The sequence below is a fragment of the Protobothrops mucrosquamatus genome, unplaced genomic scaffold (genome assembly GCF_001527695.2).
Source record: "Protobothrops mucrosquamatus isolate PMUCROS unplaced genomic scaffold, P.Mucros_1.0 scaffold1847, whole genome shotgun sequence".
Lineage (NCBI taxonomy): Eukaryota > Metazoa > Chordata > Lepidosauria > Squamata > Viperidae > Protobothrops > Protobothrops mucrosquamatus.
Window position 1 is genome coordinate 136,483 of NW_015387977.1, and position 20,772 is coordinate 157,254.

The following is a 20,772-nucleotide window of genomic DNA, read 5'->3' on the forward strand; positions in this document are numbered from 1 at the left end:
CTCACCTACATCGTCCATATAGGACGACTCGGGAACTCAACTCCTACCCCGGGCAGCTCACCTATCCCCTTATGCCCAGGGGAAAGGTATCAAGCCGTTTGACAGCTGGTGCTGGCTGTCAAACCGGCTTTTACGCGAAACAGGCGGGAGGCAGCAAACAGCTGCGACCGACGAAGTCGCCTGCCACCGGAAGTCCCCCAATTCTATGTTCTTTTGATCTCAACCATCCACCTTATTACTGTCTTCTTTCTCAGCTTTGCCAAGAACAGCCTTGCTTGTATCACATATCTATAGTATGTGAATTTCTTCTTCCTAATCTCAAGGGAACACTGAGCCTTTATTTGGTCCATAACTGGATATTTTTGGAGCCTACGATATTCTTATTAATCTTCTTCTCATCAATAATTTAAACATTATCTTCTTTCTCAGTGCCTAACTTTCACAGCTAATCATTGGCATAGCTGGAAAGACCACTATTTTAAGTATTCTGATCTTTATTGCATTATAAGAATCCTTATTTTTCATTATTTTGTTTGTCATTGTCATCCTTTCTAGGACTAGATTATACTTTTCCTGAACATGTTTCATTTTTTTAATCTTATCTTTTTAAATAAATTATCTATCTTTTTGACTTCTTCATTAATTATGCCACTTGACATTCTGTTTCTCCCTAATATTTAATATTAACCCAGATTTCTCATTTTCCATTTTTCCATTCATAATGTAAGACAAAGGCTTTGATGTCTCCTTTGCTTTTATTTAACAAAATTAGGTTATCTGCATACTTCAGAATATTAGGGTTTCAGCCTCTCAATTATTTTCAGTTATTGATTTTTGAGCTTAGGAAATTCCTGGATGTCAATCCATATCTATGAGAACTTATGCTTGCAGTATTTCACTTCTGAAATGTGATATATTGCTCAAAGTGTAATAGTCCATTTCTGTTTTAGAGTCCCTTCATAAGGTCTTTCATTGTGGGCAGTATATTTCTTGCAGTTATATTTTGAAACTCAAAGTATTAATTAACATGTAGAGCAGAACGTATATTATAACTGTAACCAGTAAAATATTACCAAGCATCCATGCCAATTTACTTTATGTAGGCAAAGCCACTAAACAATTAAAAAAGTGGCAATAGACATAAACACACAAAGACTCCTTTAGTTAAATATTGTATCTGCACACTATTTCAGACTTTTCCTTTTGGCCTTCCTTTTGCGTCCACATCAGTATATACAGACTAAAGTTCTTCTTTACACATGATGGATATTAAGATTAAAATGTTTGGTCTCTAAAGGTGTTAATGAAGACCTCAGCTTAACAATTACTATGATCATTTTGTCATTCAATACTTAGATAATAGATATATTATTTATTTTTAACATTTAGAGTTTGGCAGTATAATTTTTAAAAAATATTTTATTATTTGTAGGGTTATTCTCAAACAATCTTTGTACTCCATTTCCAGAAATTACATACATGCTGTACATGAATTGTTCCTCTCTTTGTGTAATTAATGAGCCATTATTTAGTTTGAGTGCATCTTTGCTTTAAATATCATTTTATAGCACTCAGTGGGTTATATTATTGCTTTTTAATCAGTGGCTCATCATGGGAAATGTTACATATGTTTGTTTAACCTTTAGAACAGAGTTGTATGTTTATATACTTGTGTAATTGGAAACATTTTTATATTATTGCCAAGAATGGGGTAATAGTATTGCATTATTGATTTTATTTTGCTGAACTTTTCTAATTTATTTGCATTTACTGAGACATACACATATATGAAGAACATTTTTATTTCTGTTTTAATTTATTAATAGTGGTTTTCTTTTTAGCTTTTGTTTTATTTTATAAAATTTCATCATTGTCCCTGTTCAATTCCAGAGTATCTAGTGTTTTATTTCCATGAGTTACTGTCCTATTCATGTGTATTATAACATTGACAGATATATTATAAAGAAGCAAATGCAAATCTATTTCTTTTATTCTCTTGAATTATTAACCATATGTTAACTTACCTGACCCTTTGCATTTTTTGAAACTTACCTGCTTTTGAAATTCACTCCATATACTGCTCCATTTCTGTTTGTAAGAACTTAGCCCAAACTTTCCTTGTGTGAGAAATTAGTTTATTGACATTCTCCTGCATTTTCCTTCTTGAGTATAGCTATATGCATTATTTTGTAATCTCTAGGCCATACAATCTTTTTTCCATATTTGTTGAGATGTAGCTATGTACAGTTTAACTCCCTTCTGCAGCTTTAAAAAATTCAACAGATACTTCATCAGTATCTTATACTTCTTATTTGGCTTGGTTTATTACTATAAACCTCTCTAGAGAAGTTAATTCCTGAATAAATTATCTTTCTCTGCAAAAGTTTTGATAATTTTATAATCCTATTTGTAAGAGAACTCAGTATAGTCTTTTCAACTTTTTCCCATCTTTTAATACATTTAATTTAATTGCCTCTATTTCATTTCTTGCATGATTAAGTATTTCTGCCTTACATAGCTGGTAGACACTATAATCAAATTAAAATTACATTATATTTATGACAGCGGCCCCCAATCCCTGGTCTGTGGACTAGTACCATTCTGTGTCCTAGTGGCAACTGGGCCGTGCAAGCGGCAGGCGAGCGCGCAAAACTCCATTTGTGCATGTGCTGGATTAGATTGTGTATGTGAAACCATCCCACACACATTGCCACTGCTTGGGAATCACTAAATTATGACATAAGTATATAGGATTGCTGGACTCCATCCATGTTACCGTAGCTCTAAATTTTCCTGATTTTTTTTATATCAGCTTAAACATATTTTGTAACCTTTTTTATTATTGTCCTAATTTTGTTGACAGTGATTGAAAGCATGCTTAGTTCTGAGTTTCTTTTTGTTGTTGTTGTTAGTTGCGAAGTCGTGTCCAACCCATCGTGACCCCATGGACAATGTTCCTCCAGGCCTTCCTGTCCTCTACCATCTTCTGGAGTCCATTTAAGCTCACACCTACTGCTTCAGTGACTCCATCCAGCCACCTCATTCTCTGTCGTCTCCTTCTTCTATTGCCCTCAATCTTTCCCAGCATTAGGCTCTTCTCCAGTGAGTCCTTCCTTCTCATTAGGTGGCCAAAGTACTTGAATTTCAACTTCAGGATCTGGCCTTCTAAAGAGCAGTCAGGGTTGATCTCCTCTAGGACTGACCGGTTTGATCGCCTTGCAGTCCAGGGGACTCACAGGAGTCTTCTCCAGCACCATAGTTCAAAGGCCTCAATTCTTTTGTGCTCAACCTTTCTTATGGTCCAACTGAGTTTCTTTTATGAAATTGTAAATATTTATTGTTTGTTATTTATCTCAGATATTCCCTATGTAAGAATAACTATGCTAAGAATAATAAAAATAGTAATTCATATGCTCTGAGTCAATTTGCAGTTAATTAAATGTAAAAACCCTACTCTCCTTTCATGAGGATTTCAATGATATTGTCCTCTTTGGGGAAGAAATAAAAACATTTCTTTAAATTGAATATGAAATAATAGTAAAAATGAAAAAAAGAGTTTTTGCTCAAGTCTAGTAATAATGGTAAGAGCAGCATGGATCCATGAAGAGCATCTTTCCCTCCCAGAAAAAATAGGGCCGGCACTTCAATGTTCATAATCCTGATCTTTAACATCACAACACATATTTTCCCTTTAACATTTCAGTTGTTTTGTTTTGTTAGCATGGAAAGGGAACAATGGAAGAGACAAGAAAAGTAATGAGTTGTGTACCTTGCTGCCACAGAGTAAACTGGCTCCAGTCACCCTTTTCTCGTAAATTTTCATCTTCTGGAAGAAAGAGGCCCTTGCTTCGATCCATTACAGCAAGTCCTTCATCCCGGATCACCTTCCAGTTTTTTTCTAAGGACTAACAGGACAAAACATCACGTACATTGCATATTCTTTTAACTAATTCTCCTCAAAAATAAATATAGGCTCATATGTCACAAAGCCTCCCAGAGTTTCTCATTTTCAATTACTTTTGTATCATAACTATTCCAATAATATCAAATACTTACCAGAATGGCTTTCACTTTTATTTGCTTTTGATTTACCTAAGGAAGGAGTTACTTGGTGCGCAATCCAATAATATGATAATCATTCAAATTTATGTTTTAACCACTGATGCAGAAGAAAAAGATTGGACTTTATGATCAAGTCCAATTTGAAATCAACAGAACATGCATGCAAGATGTGCAGATTGTGATTGGTGATTGGAATGCCAAACTTGGAAACATGAAAAAGGAAAATGTAGTTGGATTTTATGGATTAGGAAACTGATAAAACAAAATAAATATACTTAACATGAGCCTGAAGCAGGAGCCTGACATACTAAATTATGCCAATCTAGTGATTTCTTTATAGCTAGCATTGTCTTTAAACAACCAAAACTGTTGTCTCCAAAGAAGGACTTCTTCAAATCTACTATATTGTTGCTAAAAGGTGAAGAAGTTCATTTATAGCATCAAATACATGACCAAGTATGACTGTGGATGAGATCATGAACTGCATGAACAGACTTAATCATAATGAGTGGTACTTGGCTCAATAGTAGAAACTGTGAGACGGATCTCAGAGTCCTAGTGAACAATCACTTAAATATGAGCCAGCAGTGTACCAAAAAACCCAACACAGTCCTAGGCTGTAACAAAGATTATTAGGAGACTGGAGGCTAAAACATATGAACAATAGTTACAGGAATTGGCTTTGTCTAGTTTAATCAGAGTGAAAAGAAGGACTCAGAGTGATATGATAGCAATGTTCCCATATCTAAGGGCTACCACAAAGAAGAGGGAAAAGCAAAAAAGGCAAAACAAGAATCAATGGATGGGAACTAATCGAGAGAACCATCTAGAACTCAGAAGAAATTTCCTGACAGAACAATTAATTAGTAGAACAACTTGGCTACAGAAGTTGTGAATGCTCCAATCCTGAAAGTTTTTAAGAAGAGATTGGACAGCCATTTGTCTGAAATGGTATAGGGTCTCCTTGAGCAGGGGATTGGACTAGAAGACCTCCAAGATCCCTTCCAACTCTGTTATTCTATTACTACTATTGAGCCAGGTACCACTGATTATGATTTAGTCTTTCCATGTGTTTAAACATGCTGACTGTTTAAATCCATCAATAGCTATTACTAATTATTGACTTGTTGGAACAAATGACACAATCCACTCATGGTGCTACTGACACCAAAAAGTCAGCATATTGGACAGAAAGATAAAGGACATGGGGACTAATTTCATCCCTACCTTTTAAAAACATGCCCTAGGATCAGAAAGAAAAATAATTACTAGTTATGAAAATGGTACAAATGAAATAGTTTAGATTCTTTTATCTTTATCTTTTATCTTATCTTTTATCTCATATTCTTTCAATATGAGACATATTTCTCAGATAAAGATTTCTTATTGTGTGGATTGTATTTGATTATGAGTAGCATTTTACATACTATATAAAGTTAGAAAATAAAGTTTTGATGCTGCAAAATTGAAAAGATTGATGTTGCTTTTTTGCAAAACTGCAAATGATGAAGTGATACACTTGCAAATTTAGATTGCGCGAACAACAAACTTGCCTACATTTTTTGGCATTAAAAATAACTGAAGTAGAAGAATGAAGCCTTTTCAAAATTAATTAAAACATCATCTTTATTAAGCTTGTTGTTATTCTGTTTTGGCATATTTTGCTTGTAGCAAAAACAATGCTCCTAATTAGAATTGTTTTTTGTTCAAAATTGTAATAAGTAACATGCAAAATATGATAGTTACAATACTCTTTTCTAATGATTCCACAACTTTGTTTATTGATTCCTTAGGCAACCTTCCAGTTGTATTATCTGTTTTAGGCACCCGACATATAATGTCAATTAAGCCAAAATAGATATTTGCTGCAGCAGGAGCTTTTGCTGTTATTCACACAAAGCAGTAGAAATAGCAATAACACTTAGACTTATATACTGCTTCATAGTGCTTTACAGCCCCTTTTAAGCTGTTTACAGAGTCAGAATATTGCCCCCAACAATCTGGGTCCTCATTTTACCGACCTTGGAAGGATGGAAGGCTGAGTCAACCTTGAGTCGTTCAGAATCAAACTCCTGCAATACCGCATTCTAACCACTGCACCACCATGGCTAGATAAAATCAGTTGCCAGTGTTGCTTAAAGAGTAAATTGTTTTAACCACTGAATTATAGTATTCAATCACTGTATTATTTTATTGTTATAGTCCAAGTATGTTACTTATATATTTCTTTTTTCATATAGTTTGCACATATAAGCTAGATCTGGCACAATAGGTACCAGTGTTTCTGTAAACATCTCCCTTAGCGGTTACCAGGTTCTAAAACATTTAATTTTTAAAAATAATTTAAGGTGCAACTTAAACTAAATTCTAGATTTCAGATTATACTTAGGCTTCATAAATATCTTTTGAACATAAACATTGGCTGTGACCCAATACGTTGTTTCTAAATATGCCCGTAAAAATGATAATTATAATAATTGTAAAACATTGTTAATTTTTAATTGTTTTTAATTGATTTTATAATTCTTTTTATTATAAGGTGCCTAGAGTTATTTTATTGTGAGGTTGATAAAAAGTAATAGTGAGAGGACTAAACAGTGTGATAGAAAGTAAACTCCCCAGTCTGCATAAACTAGACAAAGCCATACTTTTTATCTTATCTTTCATACTTGTAGTAAAACTAGAATACACATTTTCTTTTAAAAAAAAAGCTCCCTGATTGCTTTTAAAACTCAGAATATCTGAATATTTCTGCTCATGCACAACCCCATTATTTTCTCATAGAATTATAGAATTGGGAGAATTATAGAATAGAAAGTTTTGACTTTCTACCTTCTGCTTCTTGCAGAAATCCAGACAGAAGCATCTCTAGCAGAGGACCTTCCAAGCTCTGCTTGAACACATGAATGAAAGTCAATCTACCTACCTGAGAAATTTTAACATAAATCTGTGACAGGAGATGGAGATGCTTAAGAGCATTTCAAACAGTCATAGGCAATTATATACAGAGGAGACTAGTGCAGAAGGGGGCTGGGGTTGTATTTCATTAATCAAATTGAATACCTGGTCATACTCAACCACTGTCCTCAGGAAGACAGATGGAAGGCTTTCTTGTTGAACTGATTTTTTTTTGTCTTTGTGAGAATTATCCCCTTGTGTTTTATGTTTGTTTGTGTATGCATACTTTTTTTGTCATGTGAAACACCTGGAATGGGTATCTAAAAGCTATCTATAATATAAATCACCTAACCCTATGCAAGAAAAATAAGTTGAAGAGGAAACAGACTTCTTAAAGGGTCTGGTTTCCCCCCCCCCATACCGCTCCCCCCTAAAGGATTTTGACTCTTTGCAAAGATTCAAAGGTTGGGTGTAGGTATTTATAAAATAGCAGGGAGATTCAAAGCCCGGCTTTTCCATATAGTTGTTGAAAATGCAGCATCTCAGTTTCCAATAAACGTCTTTATATATTTGTACAAGTAGACAAAAATGGATACGTAGCTACTGGAGAGAGAAATCATTACATCTGCAACCCTAAGAACACACTAGCCATATTAGATATGCAAATCAATTATCCTTACAAAAAATAACTTGTTTCTATAACTATTTCCTGAAAAGAACAGGAGGCTTACATATCCCTTAAATTACAAGAGATTAATTTACCAGAATACCAGGCAATTTTCCAAAACATGATTAATGAAGATTCACATACAGTAGCTGTCGGTTACTGCTTTGAAGCAGACGCCTATTGGTTCTGTCCTATCATCCTTTTCTACATGAAAATGTGTAATTATCTTTCCTCATTTCCGATCTTTAAATTTGCCATGCTTATAATATTAGATATCATCTGGGTGCCAAACTATGATTAAACCCAAGCACTGAAACTTCCAAATCAAAGTTTTCTATTTAATTCAAAGAACTGTCAGCCCTTCTGCTATTTTCATTAAAATAAAATAAACTAATAGTTGTAAATAGAATGGTGTATTATGCAGCAACCTATAATGGGAGATACAGTAGAAAGGAGCCTTTGATTTTTTTTCTTTTATGAACAACATTCCAAGAGGTCTAAATTGAGATGCTGGAGAACCACAGTGAGTAGCATTCAGGACAAAAAACAAAAGCATTTCTGTCTCTGATATTTTTCATGCTGCTGGACGGACAGAATTTGTTCTGGCCTCACAAGACATCTGAGTTACTGCTGTAATAAATCCTCTGATCGTAAATCCAGTCAAACTTAAAAATACAAAAGTGAGCTCATTGGGAAAGCAGCATCTGAAGGACTAAGCAAGAGGATAAGTCTAGAGATGAGTCAGAGTCAAATGATGGAGGTGCTAGCGGTGATCAGACTTGTTTTCCTTCAACACTACCCTGCCTGATTCAACTATTTTCTAACATTTCTGAGCATTCCTACACATCTGTTTTTCTGCAGCCAGCATTATTATTTAACACTGCATTGACTGTAATAGGAAGAATTTTTTTTTAAAAAACAATCACAATTCTCGTACAGATAGAATTTAATGTGCACATGCAAATTAAGTTCTCCTTAACTTTTTTCACAAGGAAATCTGCTGAAAGTATTAGCTAAAAACAATAAGGAACTGGACTTCTAATATAAAAGAAAATTCTCTCCTAACATTTAAATACATCTTGCTCATGAAAATCAGATCATTTTGTTTTTAATCATCATTTCTCTCCCAAATAATGTGAGCATAGTTTTGTTACTAATACAGTTGGGAGAACCAGTTCCAGGTAAGCCTGTCCTAGATATATAACAAGAATAAAACTTCCACCAAATGATATTCTAAATGTTAAGATTAATACTAGAACAAATAAATTAAGGAACAGCAGTGCAGTAATCATAAATACTTTTCTCATCTATCACAAGAACTATACATATTGCCAAGTTCTTTCAATCTAGCCTGATTTCTCCATTTATCCAGCTGATCTAATATTGCCTACCATATGCAATTAAATGTCCCACTGAAACCTTTAAGAGTTATGAGATCACGAGGAAACATAGATTGGTCTGTTATCCACTAATTACAACATTCAGCAATTAAAGGCTTGCCTCCTTGTAATTAGTGTGAATTATTGAGTTATCGTAGCTATCTTTGTCTGTCCAATTCAAGGGCTGAGCATGCAATTCATTGTATTTGCTACTTAACATACTTCTGCAATCTAATCCTTTCAATACATTGCTGTAAAGCAATTTGAACTAGAAAGAAATAATTTAACTTCTAGTGAAGAAAGAAAATAATTTTTTATCAGTTATAAGGGAGACTTGCCTGGGGCAGACTTATATTTTGAATGATTATTCAGGAATAGAAATACAGTAGTGAGAAATTAATCTGTTCTCATTTTAGTGCAAATCTATGTAACTAGATTCTAAATCAAAATCTTTTCTATTTATATCTTTGGCAATGTAGCAGAAGAGAGCCAATTTGGTATAATCATTAAGACATCACACAAACTGTAAAACTGTGAGTTCTACTTCTGCCTTAGGCACAAAGTCAGCTGGTTAATATTGGGCCAGTTATTCTCTGTTAGCTCTAAGAAGGAAGCAATGGCAAACCACTTCTGAAAAGCCTCACCCAAAAACTACTTCTATGTTTGGATTTATAAGGGGTTACATCCAAATCACATTTCTTAGAGCAGGGCTTTTCAACCTTTTCACCGACTGTACCACTTTTAGGCTATGGCAATATTCGAGTACCACCTAGCAAGGTGTCAAAAACTTGATGACCAAAAAAACCAAAAAACCTGTTCAAAGTTGCAATTGCACTGAAATAACTTATGACCATTTTTCACACTTATGACCATTGCAGCATGCCCAGGGTCATGTGATTTATATTTGGATGATTGGCAGTTGATTCACATTTATGATGATTACAGTGTTCCAGAGTCATATGATCCCTTTTTGCAACCTTTTGACAAGCAAAGTCAATGGCAGGGCTGCTAGTGGCCAAGTGCTAAGGTGGGACTTCCTTCCTTCCCTCCCTCCCTCCTTCTTTCTCATGCCCACCTCCTTCTGAAGGAAGAATTTGAACACCCCCCCATATTTTCCCTCTTCCATATTTTCATCAAACAATGAAAAGCCTCCAGACACAGAAAAGTGAAGCTGCTGAGGGAACTGGCTTAAAAAGGCACATTCCTCTTTAAGAATTAGCTACTGGCTAGAAAGGAAAGTTAATGAGTGCAGCCGGCACTTAAGGAAAAAAAAATGTAGTAAGTATTGGCTGCCGGCTAAGTCAGCCTCCCCAAATGGCTCCATTCATAAGTAAAGGAATGCTACAGGCAAAATCCATTCAGGAGAAAAATACTTCAAAATCCCTTGCAGCAAAACTTACAGCTAACAATAGCAGAACAATAGAAGCTAACATGAGACATCAGCCATCAGCCAAATAGAAATTGCCAAACACTCCTTAAGAACACAAAGTCCACATTACACAAATCCCAGAACTTCAAAGTCACAAAAGCACATAAGAATCCTTCCACTCCATCTCCCTCCCTCCCTCCCTCCGTGTCTTACCTCCAGCTGATGCTACCTTTCTTCATTCCTCCTGGAGGGCAACCCCTCCCCTGCTGCATTTCTTGCCTGTTTGTTGCTGCCAGCACAGGTGGCTGCCACAGAAGTTGTAGATCGGCTCATGGCTGGCCTGCTTGGATTCCTTGATCTCCTCTCCTCTCCTCCCCCCACCCTCCTCCTTCCCCTTCTGCAGCTAGAGCTGACTCCACATCCTGGGAGGCTGCTTCTTTTTTTCCCCTCTCCCGCCCAAACTGCCTTCTTTTATAGCTTCTCCTGTCTCCGCCCCTCTCCTCCTCCTTTCTCATGGGGGAGGGTGAGCCAGAAGTGAGCCTGGGGTGAGGCTCAGCCTCAGCCACTCTGCAGCTCCAGAGGACTCTCTCACAGTAAGTCCTTGCCTGCGCTGGCTCTTTCCCTCCCCCACTACACTTGGCTAGCAGGGCTGCGTACCACCTGCCACTCGTTAATGTACCACAAGTAGTACGCGTACCACCAGTTGAAAAGCCCTGTCTTAGAGGACACCCCCCCCCCCCCGGCTTACGTTGTGTATGCAGGAGGCAGATAGAAAGGAGATTCACCCAAGGAGAAATATGCACACAACATTAGGATTTTTTTTTAAAAAAATCACAGATTAAGCATAAATTAAATTAGAGCAAACAAAAATAGAAATAAAAACACTGGGACCAAGATAGACACCAGACCTGACATACTCATTCAACTCTGTTTAGAAGTATGTTCCATTATGTTCATTGGGCTTATTCTAAAATACACAGAGCAGCAATTTTAAAATCCAGCAATTTTAAAATCAACTTAGTATAATGTTTCTATGGAAGAACAATATCACGCACCTTGATCAGTTCTGTGTAACCAGTTTCCTTTGCTGTCCACCATGGCTGAGCTTTTAAGCCTTTGACATTATATAGAGAACGCTGCCAGACAGAGGCAAAGTGACCTCGTTGGTACCCACGTTCATACCACTTGTAGGCCTAGAAGATTGAAATTTGACAGCATATTTTTTAATTATTGCATTTCAACTGAAAAATTAAGTTAATAAGAAATAGAATAATCTAGTCATTATTTCTGGCTTTCTAATGATACTTATTTCTCGCACAATAATAAAATATTAATATTAGTTATTAAAACTGAAATGATAATGTTAATGATAATGAGCAGAAATGATAATGAACAGAAAAACATTTACTCCATTGTATAGTTTATCCAATACATTTTAAGTCCATTTTTGAAATTATTGTCATTTATAAGAAAGCAATGTTAACCTGGGCTGGGAAAAAAAATTATTTTTTACAAAATTAGTTCCAAATTATTACTGCAGTTCATATTCCCAAAATTTTATAATATCACTTTAACTGTCATTATATTTAATGAGTATTTTATATAACTATATGAGTCAACTAGGAATGAGTGAACTTTTTCTTTTGAGGCATTGATATAATAAATCCATGACCATATATAGAAGCTATTGTTACCCATGAAGCAGCAGAAATACATTGGAAACAAAGGAACACAGGACTCAAAAAATCCAGAAGAACTGGTATGTCTATCACTGATGATCTGTAACCAGGAGGAAATAAAAGAGGAAACAGAATTTCCTGCACTGTGGCCTCTAATTCTATTTGGAATAAAGAATAATGAAAAGTTAGATGATTTTCTCATTCTCCTGTTCAATCCATCTATACCCACATCTTCCCAATGTTCCCTATTTGCAACAATCCATACTTCCTATGCTTCATAATGTTTCTGAGGGCTCTCTATATCCTTTATGCCTCCTCTTCTGGCGAAACAAAGACAAGCAATACTCTGTTCTGAATAATGTTGTCAGAACCAAAAGAATGAATAGCAGTTATCTGGACTGGCATCAAATGTAAGAACTCCTTCATGTGGTTTTAACTGAAATGTCAAGCGTGAAAGGAAAAACTCTGCTTCTCTCTTTCAGACACTGCAAAGGGCTCTGAAAAGCCTCATCTTACATCACCTATTGAATAAGGAGGAGCTTATTTCTTATGCCAATTTTTATTGAATTTAAACTCCATCTTAATTATAATTATGGAAGGGGAGACAAGATTTATGCTTCACTTCATCTCTATTACTGCTGATCTCCTTGAATTTACCAGGGCAATTTGAAGGTGAATTACATTATTTTTTTTAAAGCATAGGATTCAGAATCCTTATGGTATAGGGTTCTATATTGTCTAGGGCGTTGCTAGCATATTTGTCCAGAAGCATTTAAAACTATTTTACAGACTTCCTTATTCATATGGTAAGATTGGAGTAGAGGGTCAGACCAGAAGCATACAATTCCAACAACTGCGGTTAAGAATGCTTGTATCCATTTTGGCATTATATAGCTAAGAGCAGTTTAACTAATTCCATGCATTTAAAACCTTTATCCAGTTATGTAAAATACTCATTTGGAAGTAAACTTTCAAAACATCAATAGCTTAATTTTTAGTCCTGACTGCAAACTTAGGTATGAACATGTATCTTCAGTGATGGGGATTACAAATGCTTGTGTACTGATTTGTTTCTTTGATTAAATCTTGAATTTGAACATATTCAGGATTTTTTTTCTGTTCATTCAGAACTGACTCACAGTGACAAATTTAGATGTTTTGCCCAAGGAAGATCATTTTTCATGAACCCTATTTTTGTTCCAAACTAGAGTATCCATTGAATAACATATACAATATAAACCACACTGAAAATTAATGAATATACCAAATCAACAGAGCTTGATTGCCTGATTTGTCAGTGTTCATAACAGGAGATAATTTGAGCCAGATGCTACTGATTTGTGGGAAGCCTCAGGGATAAATACTCTTCTCCCATCATTTAACATCTTCATAAGATGACCTGAGTCAGATCATCCATCATTTTGGGGGCAGATATCCTCAGTATATCAATGATACTCAATAGTATTTCTCAGTCATGGGCTGGCCAAATGATGCTGTTGAAGTCAAATCCTAGTGCTTGGTGGCTCTGAGGATTTGCATGAAAAGGAACAAACTCAGTAAGACTGAGTAACTGTGCATGTTTGGGCCCAGATATGAAAGATCTTTCCTCTTTGGGTTTTAATGGAATTGCAGAATCCTGGTTGAGTCTGGCATGCAATCTGCAGGTCCTTCTGAGCTCACACTTCTTTGAACAGCACACTGCAGCAGGTGGCCAGGAAGACCTTTGCATACTGTAGATTCTCTTGCACATCAAGGGTGCCCTTTTCTGGATTAATAGTCATTCATACCTTAATCACCTTGTGGTTGGACTGCAAATTACATAGAGCTTTCCCTGAAAACCAGGTGCAGTTGGTCCAAAATCTAATGGAACAAACCGTAATGTGCAGGCCATGTTATGTTTATATAATGCCTATGCTTTGTGGTTTGTACTGGTTGCCAATTGGATTCTAGGTGCAATAAGGCTAGTTGTCACCTTTAAAGCCTTATATGGCACGGGGTAGATTATTTGAAGGAACATCTGTCTCCTATGGTTTCTGCCCATCTACAACATTCTGAAAGAACTGACTTGTGTGGGGATCCCATTGATTAAGCAATGTTATTTAGCAGGATTCAGACAAGGCCTTCTATGTTTAACATCTGTCTTCTGAAATAGCATTGCCTCTCCCCCCCTTACTAGTCTTAGCACCAAAAACATGGCTATTTGCTCAATCTTGGCCTAAACTTAACTTGATCAGGAGGGAGGGGATAACTTAAAGCAGGGGCATCAAACTGGGGGCCCGCAGGCCGGATACATCACGCGAAGGCCATGCCCACCCCGGCTCTGCAAAGGCAAAAAACGTCATGATACGTCACGCTACATCACAGGATGTGATTAAATTTGGCACCCGTAACTTAAAGGAAGGGAGGAAAGGAATACTACATCTCTGTCAGCTGAAACTTTTAATAATTAGAAAACAAAATTTATAGTATAAGGAATAAATACTGGGCAGAGGTTTATCCAAGCTAGCTATGTATTCATTTGTTAAACTTTTTTTTATAGGTACAGCACAGCCACTGCAGTGTTAAAGCTATGAATAATATTACCTCTAATTAAGCTCTGAGTGTTGACCAAAATATACAATTGAAGAGACAGCAAAGTACCTCTTCTACAGCATGATAGGGATATTCATCCTCTTTTTTCAGGTTCCTGGCCATTGGGACTAAGTTACCCCTACCCTCTGTGGCTGTGGTGTGGTTTGCTTTTTCAGATGAAGTCAGTAGACCCCCTACCTCTTTGTTTCCGACTCGCTGCATGGCATCGCCCAAATGAAAGTAAAAGCGGCCATCATCAGTGCCAGGATCTCCTGATTCTAGACCTTCCTAGAAAAAAAGGGAAACCACATCAACTACTTGTTAAGTCATTTTAAATTTATCCCTTAGGTTATCACTGTACTGAGTTCTACAAGAAATTGTGCCAGCCAGCCAGCCATTCCCTTTTCTCTCCTTTTTCACCCTGCTATTAACTTGCATATCTATAATGATTTTCAAATTTTCTGCTTCCAACATTTCACTCTCATAACTCAAGTTCTGTTTTTTCTCTTATTATATGTTTATTTGCATTGTCACCCATATTTTGGTAAATCTTGATTTTCCCTATACAGTATTGCTGATACCTCTGATGTACATGGTGTCATTTTGGCTAAAGAAATTAAATTCAAAGAATGAAGTCATTGTTACCATAACTGGATTTACACAGTTCTTTTCTGCTGAGCTTTATGAACCTTGGGATTCCTATAATTCTGTATCTTACTTTTCTTATTTCCACACTGATTATGAAATTACTATTCTTTTCCCCCCTGATCTTTTCAGCTGCTAAACTGCTATGCCCAGAGGCATTTCTAGAGGTGGAGATACAACACAAGATGCTTCTTTCTCAAGTGTTTACAACTGAAAATGATTATTGCCCGTAATTCAACATGTACTAATCTATTATTTTACTATATAGAGGATTACATCAGAAAAACCATCACAAAAAGAGATATATGAATTAGCTTTTGAACAGAGTAGGTAGAAAAAACATTATATGACTTACTGGAAACCCAGAATCTGGAAATATGGTCTTTGAGAAAGCTCTATTGTTAAATACTTCACCCCTAATCCTATACAGTACATGACATCCCAATTGCCCTCCTTTCGGCAGCAAATGCTTTTTGCTTTCTCAAATAGAAAAAGATAAAAGTCCTAATGTAAATTTTACCTTCAAATAGGGAATGCTTTCTTCAATCTTGTTCTCTGCCTTCAGAATGAATCCATAATGCACTTTTGCAAAGCCATCATTAGGAGCCAGGCTTAGAACCTAAGGGAGAGCAAAACAAATAATAATTACGACTTCATCTCTGCAGCTTTCTAAAACATTGATGCACAGTTTTTTAGAAAGACCTAAAAATGTATTTGTTTCTTTCAGTCCTTTATCTTCTCTTTTCTCTAACTGGCAGCAGTATGGAATCTGGAGTCGGAATAGCACCTGACAGACTCAGGTTCTAGTCCCTCCTCAGCCCCTGGGGTACTTTGGGTCAAGTGCTCTATTTCAGACCATGAGTATACTGGTTAAGGTGCTGGACTATGAGCAGGGAGGCCCAGACTGTACTTTACCCTACCCATAGGGCCCGTCACTCTCTCTCAGCCCAATCAACCTCAAAGGGCTCTTGCTGGAGAAAAATAGGAAGGGAAACCACAATGTTTGCTACCTTGAGTTCCTATACAAAAAAAAGGCAGGCTGTAAATCCAATAAATAAAAAACCCATAAAGTGATGATAATATGATGTACAAGTCCCTGCTGTATATCATTTTATGCTCCAGTAGAAACAGAGAAATTCAAACCTGGCAGCAGATGTGAAATGTTACAAGAAAGAAGAGAAAAACTCATTATCAATGGAAGATAGTGGTTTTGGTAGCATTTTCTTATTGCCTCTAAGATGGAGTAGAAATAAAATTTCCTATAGAAATGAAATTTATTAAGATCCACTTTAAGAATTCTGAATGTTGGATTTGATATTTGTACAATCGATTTAATGGAAGGTGGAGTGCCAAACAGTACAGAGAACTGTGGAGACACCACATGTCTGTTGGATAGGGGAATTTTCCTTGTAACCAAGTCACCTGACTCCATTAGCTGTAACATGCATAGTTCAGAGCACTAGCATAACCTGAATAAGCGAGAACATGTCTTCAGATTTCTTGCACTACAAAGAAAGCCCTTGAAAAAAGTAAAAACAAGATCAATTGCTGTTTGAAAACAAAAGCAGCTTTGATTTCTTACAAAGACTATCTTTAATGTAGTGTGTTCAGTTCCAGACTATGACAGTCAAAAGAAAAATATATAATGGGGGGGGAGTGAAATGCTACCCCTTTTTTGACGTTGCTTCCAAGCTGTGATACAATGGATGGTCTGATAAAACATTTCCCAGAAATAGGGCACATTTCCATCAGACTGATTTCCAGTTAAAGACATATAATTCTTTGATTTAATTTTTACTACTTAGCCTTCTCACTGAAGAAAGAATGAGATTTTTTTTTTAAAAAAAGGTCTGAATAATTGAAGGGCTGAAGAACACTGAAGTCAAGCTGTTAACATCTGGCTCTGTAGCTGCTGACAGATTAGAAGTTCAAGCATCCTTGCCATTGCTAATTAAAGCTAATGAGAACAATAGTGAACAACATTTTAAGATGACAGAAAAGATTTCTGTAAGTTTGACTGCAGCTGACCTACAATTTCTTATTCCAATTCATGGATGTGAAGGAGTATACTATAGTCAACCGTATGGCACCCAGAGGCTGCCATTATAATAAATAATAACATTTCATAAAATCTCATGATAACCATGTAAGATTTCTTTTGTAAAATAGATAGACAGACTGAGATGACTAGGAGGGCTCCTTTGATGCTCTCTGAGCTTGGTTGTTTCGTTGCAGACATTTCATTACCCAAACTAGGTAACATCATCAACGTTTTTATGTAATGAAACGTCTGCAAGAAAATAATCAATCTCAGAGAACATCAAGGACTACTCATTTCAATCATGAACTACAAATATTCTCTTTTATTGGGACACGATTATTTCAAAAGCACTATTCTCATTCTCAACTTGCTTAATTTATTTGCAGCAGTACTGTCACATAGCTGTGTTCGATTGACTGAAGAAGGCTATGGTGTTGGCTTGAATATGTCATCCTTATCTAAACATAAGAAGAAAAGAGTAAAAGAAAAAAAAATGAAGACCTAGAATTTGAAAAAAAACATATAAATAGGGAAACCTACTTTTAAGGGTTATTAAAGGGTTGACCATTAATACCTTATGAGAATATCAAAATGATGTTTTTAGATTTGTGAAAATAAATGGGCAAAGCAATTAATAATTATATCTAGGTTTTTATCCACCTAGCTAGGTTATTTTTTAATGCATGGCTCTTATATATAAAGACTTGCATAATCACACATATAGTATTTTTGAGATCATTTATCTGTACTTAAGAGAAACTCACCTCCTCGTAAACCTTCTTGGCATTGTTATTGTCTCCAATTAAAAGATAACCCACTCCAAGGTTGTTCTTGAATGAAGCATCATTAGGAAACAAATCAACTAGTTTCTGTAGTGTAACTAATGAACCTCTCATGCGACCTAATTTGACGGGGAAACAATAAAAAAGCAACTTGGCTATGTACATGAAGAAGCAACTTAGAATACAGGAACTACGCTAACAAAATAAATTAAGATTGTTAAAAAATAAAATAAACTATGTGCCATTAAACAGTACAACATGTGTAAAACTTTCACTTCTAAGTCATGCCTTAGAAAACTATGCTTGCATTGCCTAGTGTTATGGAGACCTCTAGTGCACAATCAAAGCATTTTCACTATCTTCTTTTTGGACAATAATGCATATTCCAAATTGTTGGCCTTTTTATTAGCTGCATCCATTTTAGATATAAATAAACTGAGTTTAATCATGGTATTCAAAATTATCACACTATTTAATGAAAGGCTTGCTGCTCTTTGGGATCACATAGGCTACCTGAGAATAAAACTAGGACAATTACTACCTTTAATTATTCAAATATAAATTATATCCGTAATATAATGTTCCTGGGAATGATTAGTAATTGAAATGCATTTTGTGTCCAAAGATTTATTTTTGCACAATAAAACTTCAGCTTTTAAGCCTGTACACTGCAATTTCAGCCACTGGAAACGGACAGGTGTATTTGCATTAGGCTTGTATTTGATTCACTTTAACAAAGAGATTTGTACAAGCAGGTGACCTGATTCTCTTTATAAACGTGAGAGGTAACATGAATCACTTTGACAAAACAGTTTATATTACTTCTAATTGCTTTGAGCTGCAGGAGAAGGTTCATCTTACCATTCTCTATCCCCATTGGCCACTTGTGTTCTGGACAGCTTCAGCACATGCTGTGAGGATTACCCACAGCCTTCCCAAAAGCACAGTCTGGAAGACTTTCAGCATGAGTCAAGGGTTCTCTAGTCTGGCAGCTTCAGCACAGATTTCCACAGCATTTGCCATAGCTGGCAAGAGTGCAGCTGCAGCACTTTTGTACCACAAATACAGAAAAGCATTTCTCTCTACCTATTTTCCCAGTATGAGTTCTCTGGGGGAAAGGTGAGAAGGGTTACCAAAATCTGCTACTTGGAAAGACACTGCGGTTATTAGACTACCTGACTTGAATATACTTGACCCGTTTCTTCAGTTACTCTCCGGGACATTCTGAGGTATAACTTGAAGAAGACAATATCTAGGCAGAAATTCATGACGACAAATACTTCTCAGTAACTAATGTGATTTGTTTCAAATCTCAGGCAGAAAGAGAGTAACATTATGCATATATGCAGTAAAAAGAAGTAAGGCCAGATTACACACTGACTCCTCACAAAAGCCTTTAATTTTAATTACTAGTTCATAACAACATTAGTTTTCATTGAATTGTTTCATTTTTTATCCAATTTATTTTGTTTATTTATTTACTATTTCATTTATTTTTATAATTAACCCAAGGTGGCAAACATACCTAATACTCCTTCCTCCTAATTATGCCTTTCTCTTCCTACCGTATTTTCCCCAAAATAAGACCCGGTCTTATTTTATTTTTTTTGCCTCCAAAAGAGGCACCAGGGCTTATTTTCGGGGGGTGTCTTTTCCACGGTCTCATCTCGTGGTTGCGGCACTAACAGTCCCGCCCGGTCGGCCCATTTCTTCTGTGGCTGAAGGAAATGCCTCTGCAGCTGAGAATGGAGCTCCAGATTGATGCATGCGGTGCCCCTCGGCCTGCATTTTGCCATCAGAAGCCGTACAGAAAGGCCTCTGCAGCCGAGAACTGAGCTACAAATTCAATCCGTAGCTTGATCCTTGGCTGCAGAGGCCTTTCCAAAAGGCCTCTGACAGCAAAATGCAGGCCGGGGGAATCCATAGCTCCATTCTCAGCTGCAGAGGCATTTTCTGAAGGCCTCTGATCATGAAATGCAGGCTGGGGTGGGGCGCCGCAAGAGTGGGCTGGCAAAATGAGGCAGGTGTCAATTCATGTAAGGCCAGGCTGCAATGGTAAGCGGGTGCGGGGCACGTGAGACAGCTCCTCCCCTACCCCTGCCCTAGCTTGCCTCGCTCCAAAACTACGGCTTATTTTTGGGGTAGGACTTATATTAGGCCCACCCCAAAAAATCAAGCTAGGGCTTATTTTCCGGGTAGGTCTTACTTTCGGGAAAACACGGTATTTTCTTCCCAACAACAGTCCTGTGAGGTGAGTTGGGCAGAAAGAGAATGACTGATCCAAAGTCACCCAGTTTACTTTCATACCTAAGGTGGAACTAGAACTCAGTCTTCTAGTTTCTAGCCTGGTACCTTAACTACTAGACCAAATTGGCTCTTAGGAATTGTTGAATTTAGGACCTGCTGAATTGCCTGTCAGTTAACTATTGCTAAAGTGATAATTTGTCCAGTGCAATGTTCTTCAAATGTTACTGCCAGATTCAATAGATATTTTGTTGCAGGATATCTATCTATCTATCTATCTATCTATCTATCTATCTATCTATCTATCTATCTATCTATCTATCTATATCTATCTATCTATCTATCTATCTATCTATCTATCTATCTATCTATCTATCTATCTATCTATCCATCCATCCATCCATCCATCCATCCATCCATCCATCCATCCATCCA

The 20,772-nt window shown here is 36.5% G+C and overlaps 1 protein-coding gene across 1 annotated transcript in view; it reads right to left on the bottom strand.

Moving 5' to 3' along the window:
* The window catches only part of LOC107294151 (aspartyl/asparaginyl beta-hydroxylase), a 58,967-nt gene that overhangs the window by 8,114 nt on the left and 30,081 nt on the right, over positions 1-20,772 (bottom strand). The window contains exons 12-16 of the mRNA XM_029285545.1: positions 18,076-18,212; positions 15,791-15,889; positions 14,695-14,913; positions 11,431-11,568; positions 3,770-3,905 (exon numbers count right to left, since the gene is read on the bottom strand). Of these exons, the coding sequence (XP_029141378.1) occupies positions 3,770-3,905; positions 11,431-11,568; positions 14,695-14,913; positions 15,791-15,889; positions 18,076-18,212 (729 nt within the window). The remainder of the gene's footprint in view (positions 1-3,769; positions 3,906-11,430; positions 11,569-14,694; positions 14,914-15,790; positions 15,890-18,075; positions 18,213-20,772) is intronic.